Here is a 20,757-nt window from a genome sequence, read left to right on the forward strand (position 1 = left end):
TCTAACAGAACTTTATTTTGGCCATCGTACTTTTATAAAAAGTCAAACTTTTTGACAAAAAGTCCTACTGGTTTTTTCCGATATGTATTGTTACTGTCTCTTCTGCAATAGCCTCTCGAATCTTCCATGTGATATTAAGTATAGCTGCCTTCTGTTTATTCTCTGATCAGGTGTTGCCGGGTGGAACTATGGGTAGAAACACTTGAAGTATTTTGTCGAGAAAGGAGAGCTACTAACTTTGGGAGGAGAAAATGCATACAACACAAAGGCCTGGCTGTTTAAAAATTTTGTTCCTAAAATTATGCAAAAATGAGCAACTTAACTCTCCATTTATTCTAACATGGTTAACATGAGTAATAACCTCAAAAAATGTCAGAGAGAAACAACAGTCCTACTTTAAAGAGCACCACATTGGGAAGAGATTCCAAAATCAAAGCAAATCCATAACTTTGCGAGTAATGTATCACATATGGTTGGAAAAGTACACTTGCCAACACACTAGGAGAAAATGCTCAGTGAAAATTGATGGGTAGGAATAAATTAGTCTAAGCCTACATATTGACTTGTTAAAGCAAAATGAAGACAGCTGTAAGATCTTTCCTTCCCCTTCCCCCATAGCAGTGTTAGCAGTTGGTAAATTAGTAAGCCTTGTAGTAAAATACAGATAACACATTACTATTTATTTCTGCGCTGTTGTTCAACTATTTTTTTTGCCTTGCCCAGTATTTGTCATTTTGTATTCTGCAAGTGAACACTGAGTCCGTGAAAATTCTTTTATGTTTCTTTTTCAGTTTTCTTTGTTTGCAAAGACTACCCATTGTAAGGTGCAAATGTATACTAGGAAGGAGCATGTTATGCACATCCCTGCATTTGTGTGACTGTGAACTCAAGGCTTCAGTGGCATTTCTCTTTTGTTTTAGTTTTGATTTTGAAAGCGTGGAAAGCACTGTGGAGAGCTCGGTGGACAAATCAAAGCCCTGGAGTAGGTCCATCGAGGATCTACACAGAGGAAGCAACCTGCCCTCCCCGGTGGGCAACAGTGTATCCCGCTCAGGAAGGCATTCTGCACTGCGGTGAGTTCCTTTAATCAGGAGGGAGGCATTGTGATAGGATATGTGGGGACAGCAGAGTTCCTGGCTTCTGGTGATGATCCTGGGCTACAGATTGCTGTAACTTCTCACGCAACCCTTGGATTTCTATTGATGCAAAGGAAAGTTTCTTCAGGAGTTTATGGGAGCATCAGTGGGACAATATTCTGTAGCTTTAAATAGATTTCTGGGAACACCACACCTGCACTCAGCACAGAAAGTTCTGCCAAATGATGGAATGCAGTAGACTCCATCGGCAGCTTAAGTTTTCAAAACCAGGGAGATGCTGACTTTGTGATTTAGGCTGTGTGTTCTGGGTAGAGGCAGCACCTCTTGAGATTTGGGGTTCTCAAGAATTCCTTGTTGGCTCTTCATACTCTTCTCCCCTCCCTTCTTCCATTGGTAGCTCAGGTGTGTGCTCTCTGGGATGTGTTCTTAGTCCTAGGTGCACAATGCTGTAGTGATCCTTTTTATTAATGAAATGCCTTTAAGCAGTGCTTCTTTGGTTAGGTGTGCTCAGTTGTCAACCTTCTGTTTCCTCCTAAGAATTTGTTCTCTAGTCTTTCATGGTTGAAATACCACCATGCTAAGGAAGGATGGGTGCTGATCATCTCTACTGCTAACAGCTGGAATGTCACTGCGATTGATTATTCACTCATTTCCACATTCATTCACTGAAAAATATTTTTGAGCTTCTGTAATTTGCCAGGCACTGTAGTTAGAGTTAAGGTACACGGATGGATAAATCAGAACCCTGTCTGTCAAGATGGAGATGACATCTAGTGCAAGTTCTTAAAGGTTGCTGTTCTGCAGAATTTTAATAAAAAAATTTTATTAATAAATGCCTCATTCCCAAATGTTGCTTATTCTTTGCAGCTTGAAAAATTTATGTCACTTATTTCAGACTTGATCTGGCAAGTGGATGTTGTTCCTGTCCATGTTTAAGATCCCCATGGATATTGGGTCATTGGTGGTGGGGTCCCATGTGTCAAGTTGTAAATCAGTGAAAATGTGGCTTTCAGACTTTTTGTAACTGGTAGCCTTTTATTTACCTTTTGTCCCTTTGACTTAGGTTTTGGTCATAGAAAGTTAATATCTCAATAATAAAGTTCAGTTTTGCAGAAGGATTTGACGTTTGAATGAGATGCTTCCAATCAACCATTCAGATTTTCCACGTTTGAAGATGCCAAAAATAATAATGGGTTTTGAATGGTTCAATAATAATGAAGAGCAGTGTTTCAGTTCGTCTCGTGGTATTTGCAATAGGCCAAGAGCTATATAACTTGCTAGTCTACGTCAACTTTACATGTGGACAAGGCTGATTTGGAAGTTGAAGAAAGGCCAGTCATGCCTGAGGAATTCCCTAATGACCTTGGTACCGGAATGGAAATTCTTACCATTAGTGTAGATATAATTATATGTAAGGAATTTAATTGACAAAAGTACATTTTAATTCACTTTTTTATCATTTCCTACTTGGAATGTATCATATATTGGCTAGGTACCACCTTCACAGGATTCATTTTTCTGATTTATAATTCATTATGCCTAATTTTGAATTATTAAAGACTGTTCATTGAGAACACATTGTTTCTAGAAGAGTGGAAGAATCAGGAAAATATGGGAATATTTTAGGTATAAGGAGAATGGTAGTCCTGGACCCTGGAAGGCATTGTTTGACAGTTGGCTCAAGGTAGATCCTGTTAGAATTCATTTTAAATTGGAAAAAAATGGACCAAAAGTATAGATAGACATGATGGAAATGCTGTTCTGGGAAAGTCAGCAAGTATATGACATGGATGGTTGGCAGATGTGCTAGAAGACGACCAATTAAGAAACCAATATCACATTCTTCTGTCTTGTGTTTGAACAGTTTCAAACTGAGGAACGGAACATTTGGATTTCCTTTGACTCTTCCTTCGCGGGTTCTAGTAACTCCAGAAAATCAAGGTGGCAGTAACTTTTATGCTGCTTATTGACCTGAAGCTTAGACTTTTTTTTTTTTTAACGTTTATTTTTATTTTAGACTTTTGTTTTTGAACAATGTCTATCAATGATACTCTTGTGGTTCATGGATTTGTGCCTGGATTCTAATTCTGTATTTGGTCATTTGATAGCATCTGTGACTTAAAAAACAAAACAAAACAACAATCAGAAGTACAGGCATATGGTACATGTTGCTTTTCATATACCCAAAGATCGTTTACATTTTTTTTCTTTTCCTCCTCCTCCTTCTCTCCCCTTTCTTTCTCTGCTCCCCACACTTCCTTCACTTTTTGGCTTTCTTTTCGTTGCCCTTCTTTTTCATTCTTCCATCTCATTTCTGATTGTCTTCTCGTCCTCTGCTTTGTCCTTTCTCATCCTCCTGTCTCCTCTCCCTCCGGTTCCATTCATGTCTTACACCACCACCAGATTGGTTTCTCTGCCTGAGTATCTTCAGTTCAAATGCCACCAGAGCTGCTCCTCTCCCCGTTGCCTCTGGAGCAGCTTCAGTTTACACACTGATGATGAGGCTTCAAACCGGAAAATCTCGTAAGTCACGGGTGGACACGACACCCATGAGAGCTCGTAGCGCATGGTGGCAGGGTATTGCGACCGATCCCCAGGTTATAATATGATAACCTCATGGCTTACTACCATCACCCTGTGCTGGAACAAAGTCCACTGCTTTTTAAACTTTGGTGCACTCTGTTAGCATATTATGATTCCTCAATTTAAGAATCTGACCCTTTAAGGTATATTGTGTTAATGTTACAGGTTTTTTGAAAAGAGTAGAAGGATATGAGTTCATGTACTGTAGCTTATTCTGGTAGCGTTGTTTGATAAGAGTGTCTTCTGTATCCAAATGCAGATTTTAGTTCCCTCATCTTAATCTCCAGATAAGAACATTGATTGAATAGAAATCTGACCCTATATCACTTGGCAAAAGGGGTTCAACTTGGAAGAAGAAAGGGGATTTCACAAAATTGACAACATTTTATAAATGGGGCTTGATGAAAGAAAAAAGGAAAAACACTGTTTTTACACAAAATTTTAATGTTGATGGACACTCTCCTCTTTGTATTCAGTTTTTAACTATTTAAAATGGAAGATTAAAAATTTTAGGATATGACATTCACCTTGAGTTATATTAACTGTTAGGTTTTATCTTCTCAATTTGTCAACTTGGCCAGTGGTAAAAACATTGATATTGATGTGGTGGAAACCTGGGATTGTAAGCTTAGGGCCTAGTTTTCCTTCAGTTAAGATTTCTGTTAATGTGGCCATAGGTCTGGCTAAATTAAATGATGCTATATATGCACATGAGTACATGTTTGATTTTTGAAGACAAAGGTTGTATTAATTCAGATGTAAGAGAAAGTCATTTTTAATTTTTAAGAACAGTTACTTAGTGTCATTAGACTAAATAAGCAGTGACATAGTAAATAGCTGTTTGGATTACTTTTTTAATGTTTATTTTTGAGAGAGACAGACAGCATGAGCAGGGAAAGGGCAGAGAGAGAGAGAGGGAGAAACAGAATCCGAAGCAGGCTCCAGGCTCTGAGCTGTCAGCCCAGAGCCTGACGCAGGGCTCAAACTCACAAACTGTGAGATCATGACTTGAGCCAAAGTTAGACACTTAACTGACTGAGCCACCCAGGCGCCCCTCTGTTTTGAGTTTTAAAAGAAATGGGTAGAATTCTAAGAGCTTGGAAGAAGGGGCCAGATTTTAACTGGGACTTTGGGTGATGGCCAGAGTTGATCTTCAGGGTGAGGAGAGTGCTTCAGGTAGAAGTAAAGTGAGGAGGCATGAGATGAGCAAAAGTGTATATCTGAGATCCGGCATGTTTGGGAAAGAGGGAAGAACCTGTCCTTTGTGATGGAGGTAGAGGGCTATTTAATGGAGACATTGGGTCATAGACAAACAAAGCTGGCAAGGGTTTGTTAGCAAATGCCTTGTAGGTAACCCCGACTGACCCTTCCCATTGTGGTAAGGGAACCAAGATCCACATTTCCTCTAAGATGTTAACTTCCATAAGCATTTCTTCCTAAGATCCCCCAGAACAAATTTCACATTTTTTCCTGAGATTATTATCAAAAGGAATGACATTTCCTGAGTAGTCATCAACTGAGTATTTACCATCTATTATCCTTAGTGGATTTACATGAAGAGCCGAAGAGTTCAAATTTAGATCGTTGTTGATAAACACTTTAGCACAGTTACCCCATTCCTGGCAGTGTTTTCCATGTCAGTAATTTTTAAAAATATTTAACAATAGGCACAAAGGTAATAGATGACATTGATAGGATTTTTATTGGGGGGAAAAACATATTGAGTGTCTACCGTGTGCCAGGCACTGTTCTAAGGCCCTTCAGTGATTTACTGTTCACCATGGCTTTATGGGATAGTGATGACTCTTATCCCTGCAAAGAAGCTGAGGTCTCTAGTGGTTAAGCAACTTTCCTGAGATCAAACAGTGAGTATAGGAGGTGGGATGTGTAGTGAGCTGGCCTGACTCCAACTTTTAAACCATGTTATCCTGCCTATTTATTCACAGGATGATTTTTTTCTCCCTCAGTAAATAGTCTCTGTTATATCAGGGTGTCCACCTGTCTTTATGTCAGTTGTACCCTGCAGGAAGGGCTTTTGCTGATCTTTCTCAGAAAATGTGCCTTTTTCTACTTCATGCAAAGATGCCAGAGGAGCTACTGGAGACCCTCATCAATATGCTGTCAACATAAATGATCAGTATAGCTTAGCTATTACAAACAAGTTACATAGAAACATGAAAAAGTAACTTCTAAACAAAGGACAAGAGTCAGACAAAAAGTTCTGCATTTATATGATTTCATTTTCGCCTACGTGCAGATGGGAAGGCATTGAAAAAGAGTTTATCAAATGAAAATAGTGACTGTTTTTCACCAAAGGCGAGATTATGAGTAAGCGTTTTTCAGATTTTTGTTTGTACAATGTTTTAGAACTGATGTAAAATACATGTAGTATATACCTATGAATCAGACGCCACCTAACAAAGAACCTTGAATTTTGGAGTTTGGGTTTTATCTGGTAGGCAGCAGAATGGGAAAACACATGAGGTAGTTGAACTTTTTGAGCGCGTAGGGTCTGGTGAATGCACTGGGTGTTGATTGGAGGAACAGATGGCTGATGCTTGGACCTCTAAAGGAGGTACCTGAGAACTTAGAACATAGAGCAAAGGCCAAGTATGAAGATGTTCCAGAATTGACTTGGTGGTCAAAGTGGTAAAGAGAAAATTTTGTGTATGATTGATTAGAAGAGAAATAGAATCATTAGTAGAAACAGCAAAGTTGGAATCTGGAAGAGATCTCATATGTGGTTATTTGAACACTTTTTGTTGATGAGGCACTGAGCTAAGACCTTATTGTCCAAGGAGTTACCTAGTTCCTGCAGACCTATTTCCACACATGGACCAATGGCCCATGTAGTTGATTCGTCTTTGTTGCAGTAAATACTTGTGTCCACAGCAGTATTCCTGATGTTATGTAAATATATGGGAACACCAACTCTGTACCAGTTTGTGTGAAAAGTAAGAGGTGTTCTGGAAGAAACTTTGAAGCTCTTACAAGTTCTTTTATTTCAATAGTAGAGCTTTACCTTCAATTTTAATTGTTGGGGGAAGAAAATCATGTAACCTCTTAAACCATTATAGTATTAGATTAAAAAAAAAAGATCTCTTAATTGTGTAATTAGAAGCTAAAGCAGTTTTTACCTTGATTCAGAACAAGAAGAACAGTGTTCTGTTCATTTTCTAGTTTATATAAATTAGGGATGTAATTTCTAAAATGATAGTTATTCTCTTTTCTCTTTCCTCTTCTGCCCTCAAGTTACACAAAATCAACTCAGATTTTTTTATAGTATTTTATAGTCTTCATTATTGAGAGTTGTAATCTGTATTTTGTTCTAAAAGTAGTTCTTCTCCTTGACTGCATTTATTAAAACTTTCCATATGGAAAGATACTGGAAAATCTAATCTATTTCCATAGAGTCCAACTTAAAGGGGGGAAAATTACAAATAAAAATAGGTTAAAAAAAAATGTTCTCAAAGCCTGAGTTCTCTCTGTTCATCAGATAGTGGATACTGTTTGAAATTTTCATTAACACTGAATTTAGAAGGAGAGAAAGAGAGGAAAGTAAAGAATAAAAGGTAAGATAAAAAAGGCAAAAAAGAAAGAGTAAAGGAGGAGGAGAAAAAAAATGAGATGTTCGTTAAAGGCAATACTCGAATGTTATTTCTGAGGGAAGAGAAATGTTCAAGATACCCCTTAACCTGGTAGACTTTTGTTCTGAAGATCTAAGGTTCCAGAATGCAGTATCTATATAACTATCTATAAAATACTTTCTAAATTTTCAGACTTTATAAACATAATCTGCAACTACAGACTTCCAATTTTACTTTTCAGCACAATTTGTAAGAGAAACAACTGAAGGTGTTGGGTTACTGTGTTTCAGGTTTTTGTATTGCTTTGTTTATTTGAAGTTGTAAATAAAGAAAAACATACTTGGATTAAGAATGTACATTTCAGCTTTTCAGCTAGGAGCTGATATTAATGGCCCTGCTAGTGAAATTGATGATAGCTCTATAGCTTGTGGTGCACCATACAAGCAGATTTGTCAAGTGTTTTTCACTATGAGAAACATTTATCTCACTTGTTCCACCTCTTCATTGGGTCTTTTCTCCAATGGAAGACCAATTGAAAGAGGTTATGATCTGGAAGTCATCTGACCAATGCATTGTTGGGGATCTGTCTCACAGGTACTCTGTTACATATGATAGGGTCTGGGACCTCCCTCACATGTTATGATAGTAAAGAACTTGGCTCCATAGTGAGCGGACAGTCCATGTTAACCATATAGGGTTGAGGGGAAAATTTGAAGATGACGCAGGAACTTCCTACAGCTGTGGTCCAGGACCTTCATCAGCAAGACTTAACCACATACTTAACAGGTGAATGGTGCTTTGCCAAAGTGCTGAGGATACAGAAAGATACATAAACTATTTGTATAAGATTCATGGTTACTAAAGGACATTTTCATGCTTACATCATTAAATCTTCATGAATTTTGGGGGTAGGGTATTCAAGGACTATTAGCCTGATTTTACAGATGAGGAAGCTGGGACTCAGAGAAGTTATCCATACCTAGTAAGTGACAGAGCCAGGGTTTATAATCAGTCTTCTGACTTCAGTGTCAGATGTCTTTATGATTTGATTGAGAAAACATGTGTATGTGTGTGCTCCTGCACACTGACCTATGTTAAGTGTCATATGAGTATAACCAACACCAGTGTATGGAGGCCAGAGTGAACAGTAAAACCTAGGAAAGATTCATGATGTGGTCTGGATGTGAAAGAGCAGTGAGTAAGACTTGGAGGAGGGACTCTGAAAGGGGAGAAGGAGGGAGAGTGGTATGGGCAGTGGTTCAGTGGTAAGACCACATGGTTTGTTTAGGAAACAATGAATAGATGAGTCTGGCTGGAAGCAGTTTAGAAGCAGTTTATGTAATATTTTGAAGGCCAGGGTATGGAATTATCATTTTAGCTCATTGGCAATGATCTATTGAAGGTTTATGAAAAGCAGGGGTGATTTGGAACAAACATAGAAATATTTCTAGTTAAAGGTCACAGGAGATAGATGGTTTCCTTGAACACTTTTCACGTAGGGATATATATGAATTAATTAGTAACTCAATGGCAAATACCTTTGTCAGAGAGAATGTAATGAAAGCTTAGAAGATTCCGACAAATAAGGCTCTCCATTCATATAGTGGGTTGGCAGGCTGTTTGCCCACTTACTCTGTTCGGAAAGCATGTATGGAGATCTTTTGATTCATAGGTTCTGTCTTGTCAGCTGGTCCTGTAGGAAATCTAGGCAAACAGAAAATTTCAAAAACTAATTAAAAAGGTCCATTAGGAGATTTGGGTATTTCTGACTCCCTCTGCCCTCCCCTCTGTTTCCTCTTCTCTTTTCACCTCCACTCTGAACTATCTGGATTCAACTGTTTGCACTCTGTTTCTTTTGGCTGTGGAGACCGTCAGAAAGTGCTTGTTTCACTTTTTTCAGCATCATATATTTTATGAGGTTAATTGATAGAAGAAATATGCCCAAGTGATGTCATGTCTGAAGAGTAAGTGAGGAAACCTAAAACCCCAAATCTTGGTAAAGTTATATTAAGCCCAGACCTTGGAACCATAAAAGACTAGTAAAATTAAGTCAAATCGTGTGACATACCCGGTTGGCATTGCAGCCCTATTGGGTTGAAACCTTACCGTAGCTTCCAAGGAAGTTCTAATTACTGTTCTTTATTTATAGGTAGATATTAGTTTGGTATCTGAATAGTTAGACTGTGTGAAAATACTTTTTGTGAGAGAATATACCTTTTCTTTTTCCTGTTGCCATTAGGACTTCGATATTACAGACTTCACACATGTTGGCAAGAAAGGTCTACAGACTTTCGAAAAACATTTTTTTGCCAGACTCTGGGAAAGTCTGGTTTAGGTCAGTTCAGGAAACACTCATTCAAGGTTCCACAGTAATATATTGTCTGTGGATAATACAAGGTCACAGGGAGAGACAGACATGTACACCAACCCACATACAAGAATATGTCTCCATGTCTAGAAGTAAGTATATGTTAAAACAGTAAATTCTGATCCGACTTACTTCAAGGTATCCCTGGGTGAGCAGCAGCTTGTCTTGACTGAGTACTTGGTGCTTTGCAGATAGATCTCTGAACATATCTAGCATTGATCACATCCAGCTTTTGTTCAGAAGTAGTGTTCTTTCCCCTGTACTTCCAGAATTATCAGACATGCTGTGTGTCCTTCATTCTTAAGCTTATCACCTCTTTTTTTTTTTAACATACCACTTTTATTATTTTTTTTTATTTTGTTAAGAACACTTAACATGAGACCTTAGCCCCTTAACATTTTTAAGTGTACAATGCAGTATTGTTAACTATGGGCACAATGTATAGTAGCTTTCTAGAACTTATCTTGTGTAACTGAAACTTCATTGTCATTGATGAACAATTCCCAGTACACCCCTCCACCCAACCCCAGGCAGCCACCATTCTGTTCTCTGCTTCTAAGAGCATGACTGTCTTAGATACCTCATTTAAATAGGCTCATACGGCGTCTTTCCTAATGGGACTGGCTTATTTCACTTAGCAGGATATCCTCAAGGTTCATCCATATTGTTGCCCATTGCAGGATTTCCCTTTTTTTTTTTTAAAGACTAAATAATATTCCATTGTATGTGCTTACATCTTACATTTCTTTTTTACTTTTTATTTTGATATAGTTTAAAAAATGTAATAATAGTACAGTGAGTGATCTGTCTTATGCTCTTTATACGGATTCAAGAATTAACATTTGTCCATTTATTCCTTGCACACTTGTTTTGTAAACATACACACCTTTAACCATTTGAAAGCATGTTACAGAATTGTGCCCTTTTACACCTAAATATTTTAGTGTAGATTTCCTAAGACAAGGATTCTCTTACATAACCATGGTACAATTCTCAAAATAAGAATGTTTTAATATGGACACTGTTTCTTAGTCCAATCTGTTAGTTTCATCTATTACCCTACTGTCTTTCATAACATTTTTTTTTCCCCAAACCCTGTCCAGGATCCAATGTGAGGATCATTTATTGTGCTTAGTACTTGTGTCTTTGTAGTGTCCTTTAACTTGGAACAGTTCCTGATCCTTTGTGTGTCACGGCTTAATGTGTGTGTGTGTGTGTGTGTGTGTGTGTGAGAGAGAGAGAGAGAGAGAGAGAGAGAGAGAAATATTTTTTTATTGAGATAAAATTTTATGTGTAAGTTTCAAATGTACAACACTATTTGAAAAATTTGTATATTGCAATATGATTGCCACAGTAGCATTTGCTAACACCTCTATCATGTCACATAATTCCTATTTCTTTTCTTCATGTATTCATCTGTTGATGGACATTAAGATTGTTTTTACATCTTGGCTATTATAAATAATGCTGCAATGAATACAGGTGTGCAGATATCTCTTGCAGATTTTGATTTCCATTCTCTTGGATAAATACCCAGAAGTGAGGTTGCTGGATCTTATGGTAGTTCTATTTTTAACTTTTTGAGAACTCCATACTGTTCTTCTTGGTGTCTGTATAACTTATATTCCCACAAACAGTGCATAAAGACTTTAATTTCTCCACATCACTGCCAGCACATGTTATCTCTTGTTTTTTTTTTTGTTTGTTTGTTTTTTGATAGTAGCTGTCCTGACAGAGGTTAACTGAGATCTCATTGTAGTTTTGATTTGTATTTTCCTGATGACTGGTGATGTTGAGCATCTTTTTAGATACTGTCAGTCATGTGTATGTCTTCTTTGGAGAAATATCTGTTCAAGTCCTTTGCCCATTCTTTAATTGGGTTATTGGTTTTGGGGTTTTTTTTTTGTTTTTGTTTTTGTTTTTTGCTATCGAGTAGTGGAGTTCTTTGTATGTTTTAGGCATTAATGGTTTGTAACTATTTTCTTCCATTTTGTAGGTTACCTTTTAACTCTGTTTCCTTTCTGTGCAGAAGCTTTTTAGTTTGATGTAGTTCAACTTGTTTGTTAGATTCTTAAACATGAGACACTAGTTCACACTTAATATAGCTTCCTTTTTAAACTCTTACAATGACTAGTCGTTTAAGGGTGGCAAAACATGACTCCAACCAGAAGTCTAAGAAGCATTAACATGTAATTCAGGCTACTAACGTGTATGGCAAGAAAAATTCCTGTGTGTCTAACTTGCAGCCACGCAGATTCCAAGATCCTTACTTTCCTAGGTTTTCTTTGCTGGCCTTGCCATTCTTTTTTTGGAGTCAAAAATTCAGGTTTTACTTGCCTGGTCATTCTTAACAGTATCAGTCAATGGATTGGAGCTCACTCATCAGTCATTCTGAAGGGCTTTTGAAGTAAGTACTTTCTTGGGGTACCTGCAGGCTCAGTTGGTGGGGCTTGACCTCAAGACCTTGAGATCAAGAGTCATGTGCCCCACGGAGGTGTGCCTGGGTGGTTCAGTAGGTTAAGTGTCCAACTCTTGGTTTTGGCTCAGGTCATGATCTCATGGTTCACGAATTTGAGCCTCACACGGGGCTCTGTGTTGACCATGTGGAGCCTGCTTGGGATTCTGTCTTTTTGCCCCTACCCTACTTGTGCATGCACACTGTCTCTCAAATACAAACTTAAAAAAAAAATCTGTTTCTTAAAAATAAATAGAATGAACCAAATACCCTCTTTCCCCATGGGACCTGCTGTCACTGCTCTGCAGGTTGACATGCTCACCACCTGCCTCTCAGCACATTCATTGCTGCGCATGAAGTAGGTGGTTCAGATGGCAGTTGTCACCGTAGTATGAAACAGGAAATGTTTTGTATAGGTTTCTTAAAACATATCTAGAAATTGCTTGGTTTTTAAATGCTTATTACTCATACTAGCTTTGACTTGTACCTTCTTATTTTGTATACATATATATAACTACTGGTGCATATAATTAATATAAATGGTTAGAGTCAGTTCTCTTGGGTTTTGGTCTTAAGTCGGTTTTGTAATCTGTTTCTGTCCATATTCACAGAATTTTGTGAATTCCAATTGGCAGTTTTTCCAAGGCAGTGTGTCTTCTTCAAATGCTAGGGTAACATTTAGGTTTGAGTTCAGTGCTTGACAGAATAGCAGACAGTTCTCAAAGCTGATGAAAAGGGTCTGAGAAATTTGGTGGTGTTAGTTTGCTACAAGGTTTTGGTCAAAATGACTTCTCAGAAGACAGGATTTCCTTAAAATTCTTGAGACCTCGAAAAAAAATGTCTAAATATTCATCTCCCATTTTCTTTGTTCTATAAATGGTAGGAACTCCAAAAATTGGACGGGGAGCTGTTTTCTGCCTCTGGGAAATCATCTTTTGTATCCAGGCATCCAGAGCCCCAGAGCACTGCTTGCCTGAAGTGGGGAAGAAAGGTTCTCAGGACAGCCTACATTTAGGTACTGCGCTCCAGTGGTGCAGGCATTGGTTCACAGTCCCTCCATTAAATAGTTTATTCCCTTGTTTTTTCCTCTGGAATCTGAAGGAGTTCTCTCCAACCCTTACGTCTCCGGGAAGCTGTCCAGAGTCACCAGAGAGACCTGATTGTTTTAGGACCTCATTAGACCTGCTCCCATTAACTTGAAGGAATAGTGACACATAGTCAGAATGACTTCATTGGGCAGAAAATGATCTCTAAATGTCTGATATGGATGTCAGTGAAAATGAGGGAGTCAGGACTCTTTCAATGCAGTCATCCATAAAAACAATGAGGAAACTGGCTAAATATGCCAGAAACCATTTTTTCCCCCAGAATTCCAGGAATTAGCTAGTCCTGCAGCAATCTGGGGAGCATGTATTTAGGAAAAATGACTCAATCTTGGTAGGAGCAGCTGGCTTTGTGGCATTTCACTTACCCTGACCAAGCCCCCCGGCCCCCTCCCCAGTTCCACAGTAGCCTTGAAAACCAGGAGCTCCATAATCACAGGGAAAACCATCAGCCTGGCAGCCAGCAGGGGGGAAGAATGGAAATGAACTTCCTTCCAAGCCTCTTCCTCCTTGTCCTAGATTAAGCTCTGATGTATTTACTGTGAGATTTGAGAACTAGGGAAGATGCCGATTTTAAGCCTCTGTTAAGGGAACTTATACCATTCGTTCTTGACAGAATTTGGGATCATTAGAGACAGGAGTAAGGCTCATAGGAGGAAACCAGGAGAAAACTAGTGCTGCCTCTCACTGGGGCCTTTTAAATATAACCACAGTGAACCAGAGGGATAGTCTTCAGTTGGCTCTGTTGAGTCTGTTTTATATGAAGTTTCGTAATAACTTGAGGAAGGAAATATTGTAGTAATTGGTTTCACTGTGTAGAATTCTATAATGGTACATGTACCAAGTCTATTAGATTACCACAGAAGCACCTACATCTCCTGCTGACTCACCCATTTAATCCTTGTAAAGCTCAGATCTTTGTGGAAAGTTTTTTCAAAGAGCTAAACTAAGATGTGATCAGTGCTTGTGTAAGGTGAACATGGCTTAGCCCGAAGGCCCTCGGCATGAACCGGATGCAGGCTCCCTTATCTGCTGTTCTTTCAACTGTGGTATATGGAATCTTATTGACGTGTGTCAACGTGATTATGCACCAGCACCTGTGCATACAACGTTTGGTTGTGGTGACTAGTTTCAAGCTGCCTGAGTTTTTAATTGGTAACTGATTATTGCTGGGATTTTCCAACTCAGCCTAAGGGAATCGGTGTAACTCATACATTTGGTGGAGTTTTGCGTGGCACTAATCAGTTCCCTTCATCCTTTTTTCTGTGGAAACTGTTAATCATTGTATTCAGCCTTATTGGCATCCAGGTGGACATTTGGCACCAGGGAACAAGATTTTTTTCAAAGCCCAGTTTTTCTGATGATACTTTTTTTTTTATTAAAAAAATTTTTTATGTTTATTTTTGAGAGAGAAAGAGAGAGGATGAGTGGGGAAGGGGCAGAGAGAGAGGGAGACATAGAATCCAAAGCAGGCTCCAGGCTCCAAGCTGTCAGCACATGGCTCAAACCCATGGACCATGAGGTCATGACGTGAGCTGAAGTCGGACGCTTAACCAACTGAGCCACCCAGGCGCCCCTGATGATACTTGTTTTGTTACATGTGTTGTGGCGGAATTTGGGCTTCTCACAGAAATGTTACACTTTGCTTTTTGAGGGTAGAGCAGGACCAGCTCTCCACCTAAGAGACCTTTTGGGAAACATTCTGTGGGGTGATTGAAGTGGAAGAGGCATTATGATCACATCCTTAGTTAGCCCTCTGTGTTTATGGGGATCTAAACCTAGATCATCCATAGTACTTGCTTTTGTGCAGCTTCCCCCTCCCCCCTTCTTTATATGGAAAGTAACATGCAGCCTTAAAATATGAACAAAAATAATGAATCCAAGGATCACAAGGTGGGTATGTTTTACATCTGCACTGTTAATAGTTCTTGTTCAGTTGGGTTCACTGTCATGTCACCTTTATGAGGCTTTCCCTACAATTTGTCCATTCCTTTTAGATTTACTTCTTGAATTAGAGCCCTGTTGAAAAAAACCTCTGATCTGCCTAAAGACTGTTACCAGGAATAGGTCTGTATTAACTCAGTCAAATTGGGCTTGACTGAGAAAAGGTTGACTCTGTGGGGATTTTAAGTATGATACTTTGCAGAAAAAAATGTTTTCCTTTATGATGGGACTGTCGTCACTCTACCATCTTGGGCTGCGCAGGTGTGTGTACTGCTGAGTCTATTTTATGCATTGTGGTGTGCATGTGACAGAATGGTGGGCTGGGGGTGGAGCACTTCATACAGGGGCTGACAATATACTCATCTGTTGCATCCTAAACTAAGTGATGAGCCCTCAAAGGCAAAAGCAGCATCTTTCATTGTCTTTCATTTTCCCTTAACACTTAGTAGAGTTTAGCATAAACAGGAGATGCTTAATAAAACCAGCTTTGGAGCTCAAACAAGAGATTTGGTTTGGTTTCCTGTGGCTGGTGGAGAATATCAGAGGCCAGTACTCTTATTTTATTTGTAAGTTTTTGTTTAAATTTCAGTTAACATACAGTGTAATGTTAGTTTCAGGTGTACAGTATCGTGATTCACCATTTCTATACAATACCCAGTGCTCATCACAACAAATGTACTACTTCATCGAGGCCAGTACTTTTATAAATTTTAAAAACAAATTTTTTAATGTTTATGTTTGAGAGAGAGAGAGAGGGAGAGAGAGAGCGCGCACCAGAGTGTGAGCGGGGGAGAGGCAGAGGGAGACATAGAATCAGGAGCAGGCTCTAGGCTCTGAGTTGTTAACACAGAACCCGATGCAGGGCCTGAACCCATGAACCATGAGATCATGACCCGAACCAAAGTTGGACACTCAACTGACTGAACCATGCAGGCACCCCAGTACATTTATAAATGAAAAAAAATTTTTTTTAAGTTTATTTTTGAGCGAGAGAGACACAGACAGAGTGTGAGCGGGGGAGAGGCAGAGGGAGACACAGAACTGGAAACAGGCTCCAGGCTCTAAGTTGTCAGCACAGAGTCCGATGTGGGCCTGAACCCACAAACCGTGAGATCATGACCTGAGCCAAAGTCAGACACTCAGCCAACTGAGCCATCCAGACACCCCAGTACTTTCATAAATTTTTAAAAAGTGTTTTGAAAGAGAGAGAGAGACTAAGTGGGGGAAGGGCAGAGAGAGAGGGACAGAATCTCAAGCAGGCTCTGCACTGTCAGCGCAGAGCCCAACATGGGGCTCAAACCCACAAACCATGAGATCATGACCTGAGCTGAAATCAAGAGTCAGATGCTTAACTGACTGAACCACCCAAGTACCCCAAGGCCAGTACTTTCAGATTGCTTACCTTGTCCCGGTGTCCTTGTTGTGGTTAAGTGGATCCAAGAAATTGTTATTTTTAACTCTTTTGGTATTTTAGCATCAACCAGTTAAACGGATCTATTAAAACCAGCTACACAGGGACAGTTTTTTTTGGGCATTCTATCAATATTGTACATTGGAGCTGAATTTCAGACTGTCCAAAAAGAAAAAAGTAACTCAGTTGATATTTAAGGCAAATGAGCCAAATCTCTACCTACATAGGTAGTCAAATACCACAAAAAGTGCATGTTGGAGAGTAGGTTAACGTACATGCGAACCCATGGCACAGCCCCTAACACCAAGCCTTAGAGATTCAATGTGATCCTAAATTATTTACAAATATTTTGTATTTACAGAGGTAAAGAGTTGTGACGTTTATCGGGGTGCATTTACTTAATGGAGAAAATTCTTTCAGAATAACAATTCCAAAATAAATAGAGCAAGATTTCCTATTAAAACAAATCTTCACTTTTCTGATATGTGATAGAGGATAAAGATTTAAAAAGAAAACTGCTTACCAAGTGCGTGGACCCGTGTGTTCTGAAAAAGATGCCTAGATGCTGCTGTTCTTAGCAAACTGAACCTTAGTCCTGCTTGGAGAAATAATTACTGGGAGTGGGGTAGATGATGCCTGTATGGACCCAGTGCTGTCAGGATGACTGATATGAACGTTTGACAAAGAACTTGCCAGCACAGATGGCTGTAGGCAGTAGCTTTTTCATATGATAACCCGACAGATTGTCCATGAGTTGTAACTTGTAAAATGACACTGCCCTGCATCTCTGTGAGGACACTTAAAGTCTCGTCTCTTGATTTTTACTTGCTGTGTGGTTGTAGTTTCTTTGGGCTTGAGTTTTCTTAGCTGTATCAGGGAAGATTGGAATAAATGATAGCGTGGATCTCTCTCAGCTTTCAGTGCTGATTGTTTTGGTTAGTGGTTGTACTGGTGATTTTTAAAAAACACAGTGATGCAGTGATTTTAAACACAACAGGTTCAAATGTTGTCTTTAATTCTTTAGTTTTCTATAAACCCAAAACGGGAGAAAAATAAATTGTAGATCAAGTGCCATATATTTTAGAAAAGAGCTAATCTCTATTTTTTAAACACAGAATATCAACAAATCAGATACACGTTTTTACTTATTGACATATTTTTAAGCTCCTTAAGTATTGATAAGTATTTATGTACTGTTTACATTAAATACGTTTTAAATATTGATCCAGAATGTGTATTTGAGATTACCTACCTACTACAATGAATAGAAGCCTTTTGTGTTAACTTTGTAATTAGAATATTATAATTAATCTGTTTTTGCTAGTTTCTACCAATACAAGTAACGACAAAGACATATTCAGTCGTTAGAGTTCTATTACAATCCTGAAGCTGAAGAACTGGATCAATAAGTAAAAGGAAGGAACTTGCTATGTTGCTTTACATCTCTTAGGAAACACCATTATTGGTGTATGTTTGGTCTACTTGGCAGAACCATTAAAATGTATATGGAAGTGATACAGAAACACACACTGACCTGTCCATCATCCTTAAAGAGTCCCTTGCTTTGGCCAGTGAATCTCCTGTAGTCATTGCTGCACGTAAATATAATTTAGTAAAGGATGTTTGATTCCCTTGAAAGTCACCTTTTTTCTTTTTCCAACTTAATCACAGATAACTTCATTGTGCTCTGGTAGCCACTGCATTCAATTAAAAATGCCAACCGTCTCTCTCATCAGCTATGATATACTTGACAGGTGACACCAATAAAGAAATGCAAAACAGGTTAAAATAAATTCAGAAAGAGGAGGGGAAAGAATTTCTGAAAGAGACCAGGAAGACCACAGACATTTGGGTCAGGTTGGCTGCATGGCTGTTATTTAAAGAGACACCAATGTCTGTGAGACCTCCATAAAGTGTGTTAGCAGACATGCTCAGGCTGGGGCTATGGTGAAGGGACACATTTTGCAAGTGTATTTTAGAGGTTGAAAGTGTCCTTACTATCACGCGAGTCTGAATTTGTTTCCTTAGCTTTGTTTTTGCATTCAGAAGTGAATTGTTAGGCCAACTTCCATGCTGCATTTTTATTTCTAAGTGTGAATAAAGCAGGAAAGCCCTTGAGTAAAGCATTCTTCTTAAGACTTCCAACAGCAAACTATTTTATCCATTCAGGTATACGGAGGCAAGTTGACGTATTGAAGTGCTTTTCACCAATTTATTTGGCTCATTAGTAGGCTTATGTGAAAAAAAAAAAATCGTCCTCTGTTTGATAGTTTTTGAATAGAAAGTGACTTAAAAGGGCTGCTCAGCTGGATAGCTTCAGACAGACCTGCCGGTTCAGTGTTCAACTCATAGCCTGCACCTGTGGGACTTTTGAAAGCAGTTAACGTTAATCATAACTTCCTTTAAATGTTTTAATTAGTTCAGGAAGAAGGAAGGCCTCGGGCTGATGTTTTATAGATCATTTCTGTCATTGACTCTATGGGAGAGTAGTTGACAATTTTTGAAATTGGCTTTTATGTTGGTCTTGGAGTTGCAGAGAAAGCTGTATTTGGGGGCACTGACTAAAAGCTCACATTGACGCTCTTGGCGTTGTTAACTTGTCTGCTAGCACTGTGTTTACCTTGCCACTTCTTTACTACCTGCAGCCTCTGCTGAATCTCTAGACAGGGGAACTGAGGCTTAGCAATGTAGGATCTCTAGAATGAGTTTTAACATTGAAACCTCTTCACCGTGTGACATGCCAACATATTTCCATGTAAGCTTCAGCTTCCATACCGGGCTTTGGGTGAGGGATCAGGCTGTCGAGGCATTTGTATACTGTTAAGGTCTTGGGTACAGTTAAAGTCTAACATCACAAGCTGATATCAAAGCTGGTAATGTGTGACCTTGCCTAGCCTTAAACTCCTGTAACAGGGACTCCTGAGAGCAGTAATGGGAAGGTGCAGTTAAACTGGGGGCAGATGACTGGCAGTCTAGGTGGTATAAGCTAAGGCTTCACCCCTTCGCTTGTTTGCAAATGCAGTCTGCATGCATGCTGTTTGAGATCAGCTCTGCGAATCTAGCTTGGCTTCCTGATTGGGAGCCTGGGGTTGTTGGCGGATCTCCTGTGCAATCTGATGTGCTATATGCTGTGAGTGAAGTTGAGTTTCATTGTCCATGGTATCTGGCTTGATGCGATGGTGACCAGTACACAGAAAAGTGTAGGCTTTGCAGTCCCCGGAAATAGCTTTGTGGTGATGGATTTGTGGTGGTGGTTTCAGCCTGTAATCCTCACTTAGGTGCAGATAAAGATAGAGAACGCTTTCCATTTTTTAAGTGGCTGTGTCTGTGCTAAGAAGGTAACCTGTAGTTTCATGGAAGTTTCCCTTTTTATTTGTAGATATAATACTTTGCCAAGCAGAAGAACCCTGAAAAATTCAAGATTAGTGAGTAAGAAAGACGACGTGCATGTCTGTATCATGTGTTTACGTGCCATCATGAATTACCAGGTATGTTTGTGTTCTGATTCTTTAAAAAATCTGAAAAATCTGTCAGATTCAGATCTTGTCCTCTCTGGTTTCTTTGTATTTCTCTTTGAAATAAATGTCAGGATTTAATGCAATTCAACTTAAAAAAGGGTCTGGTTCATTTTAATGCTCAAGATTTAACTCACTGCCTTTATATTTTAGTTAGCATTTATCCTTTATGATGTACTTGGAGGGAAGATGTTTTCCTCCTACGGTCATAAACTTGTTTAGATGAGTTGGTGAATGTTTGTGACCACTTATGACAGAATAAGCCGCTGATTGTGGGCAATAATGGACCAACTTTAGAATGTTAGGAGTGAGGGATGCTTGGGTGGCTCAGTCAGTTGAGCATCCAACTCTTGATTTCGGCTCAGGTCACGAAATCATGGTTTGTGGGTTTGAGCCCCACATAAGGCTGTGCGCTGACAGTGCAGAGCCTGCTTGGGGTTCTCTCTCCCTCTTCCCTTCCTCTGCTTGTGTGTGCATGTACTCTCTCTCTGTCTCTTTCTCTCCAAATAAATAAATACACATAAAAAATTTAAAAAAAAAAAACATTAGGAGTGAATAGACTCTTAACATTGGTCAGTGGTCCTCAAAGGGTTATATGGTAAAAAGGTGAGAAGTTGCAGTTACTGTCTGTTGGGCTTAGTGGTTCTTAATCTTTAGAAGAAGTACCTGGAGGATTCTTGTTGAAAGGGCAGAT

General features: G+C 39.1%; 1 protein-coding gene across 13 annotated transcripts in view; it reads left to right on the forward strand.

The window, feature by feature from the left end:
* Nucleotides 1-20,757, forward strand: part of FMNL2 (formin like 2) — a 311,765-nt gene that overhangs the window by 224,120 nt on the left and 66,888 nt on the right. For 12 of the 13 annotated variants that reach the window (XM_086718606.1, XM_025933206.2, XM_086718614.1 and 9 more), the window contains exons 6-7: nucleotides 921-1,073; nucleotides 19,928-20,036. In XM_086718606.1, the coding sequence (XP_086574732.1) occupies nucleotides 921-1,073; nucleotides 19,928-20,036 (262 nt within the window). Of the gene's footprint in view, nucleotides 1-920; nucleotides 1,074-3,176; nucleotides 3,621-19,927; nucleotides 20,037-20,757 lie in introns of those variants that run through there. The other variant, XM_086718615.1, reaches the window with a different exon arrangement.

Source organism: Puma concolor, chromosome C1 (genome assembly GCF_028749965.1).
Source record: "Puma concolor isolate L17-30 chromosome C1, mPumCon1.1.hap2, whole genome shotgun sequence".
In the NCBI taxonomy this organism is placed as follows: Eukaryota; Metazoa; Chordata; class Mammalia; order Carnivora; family Felidae; genus Puma; species Puma concolor.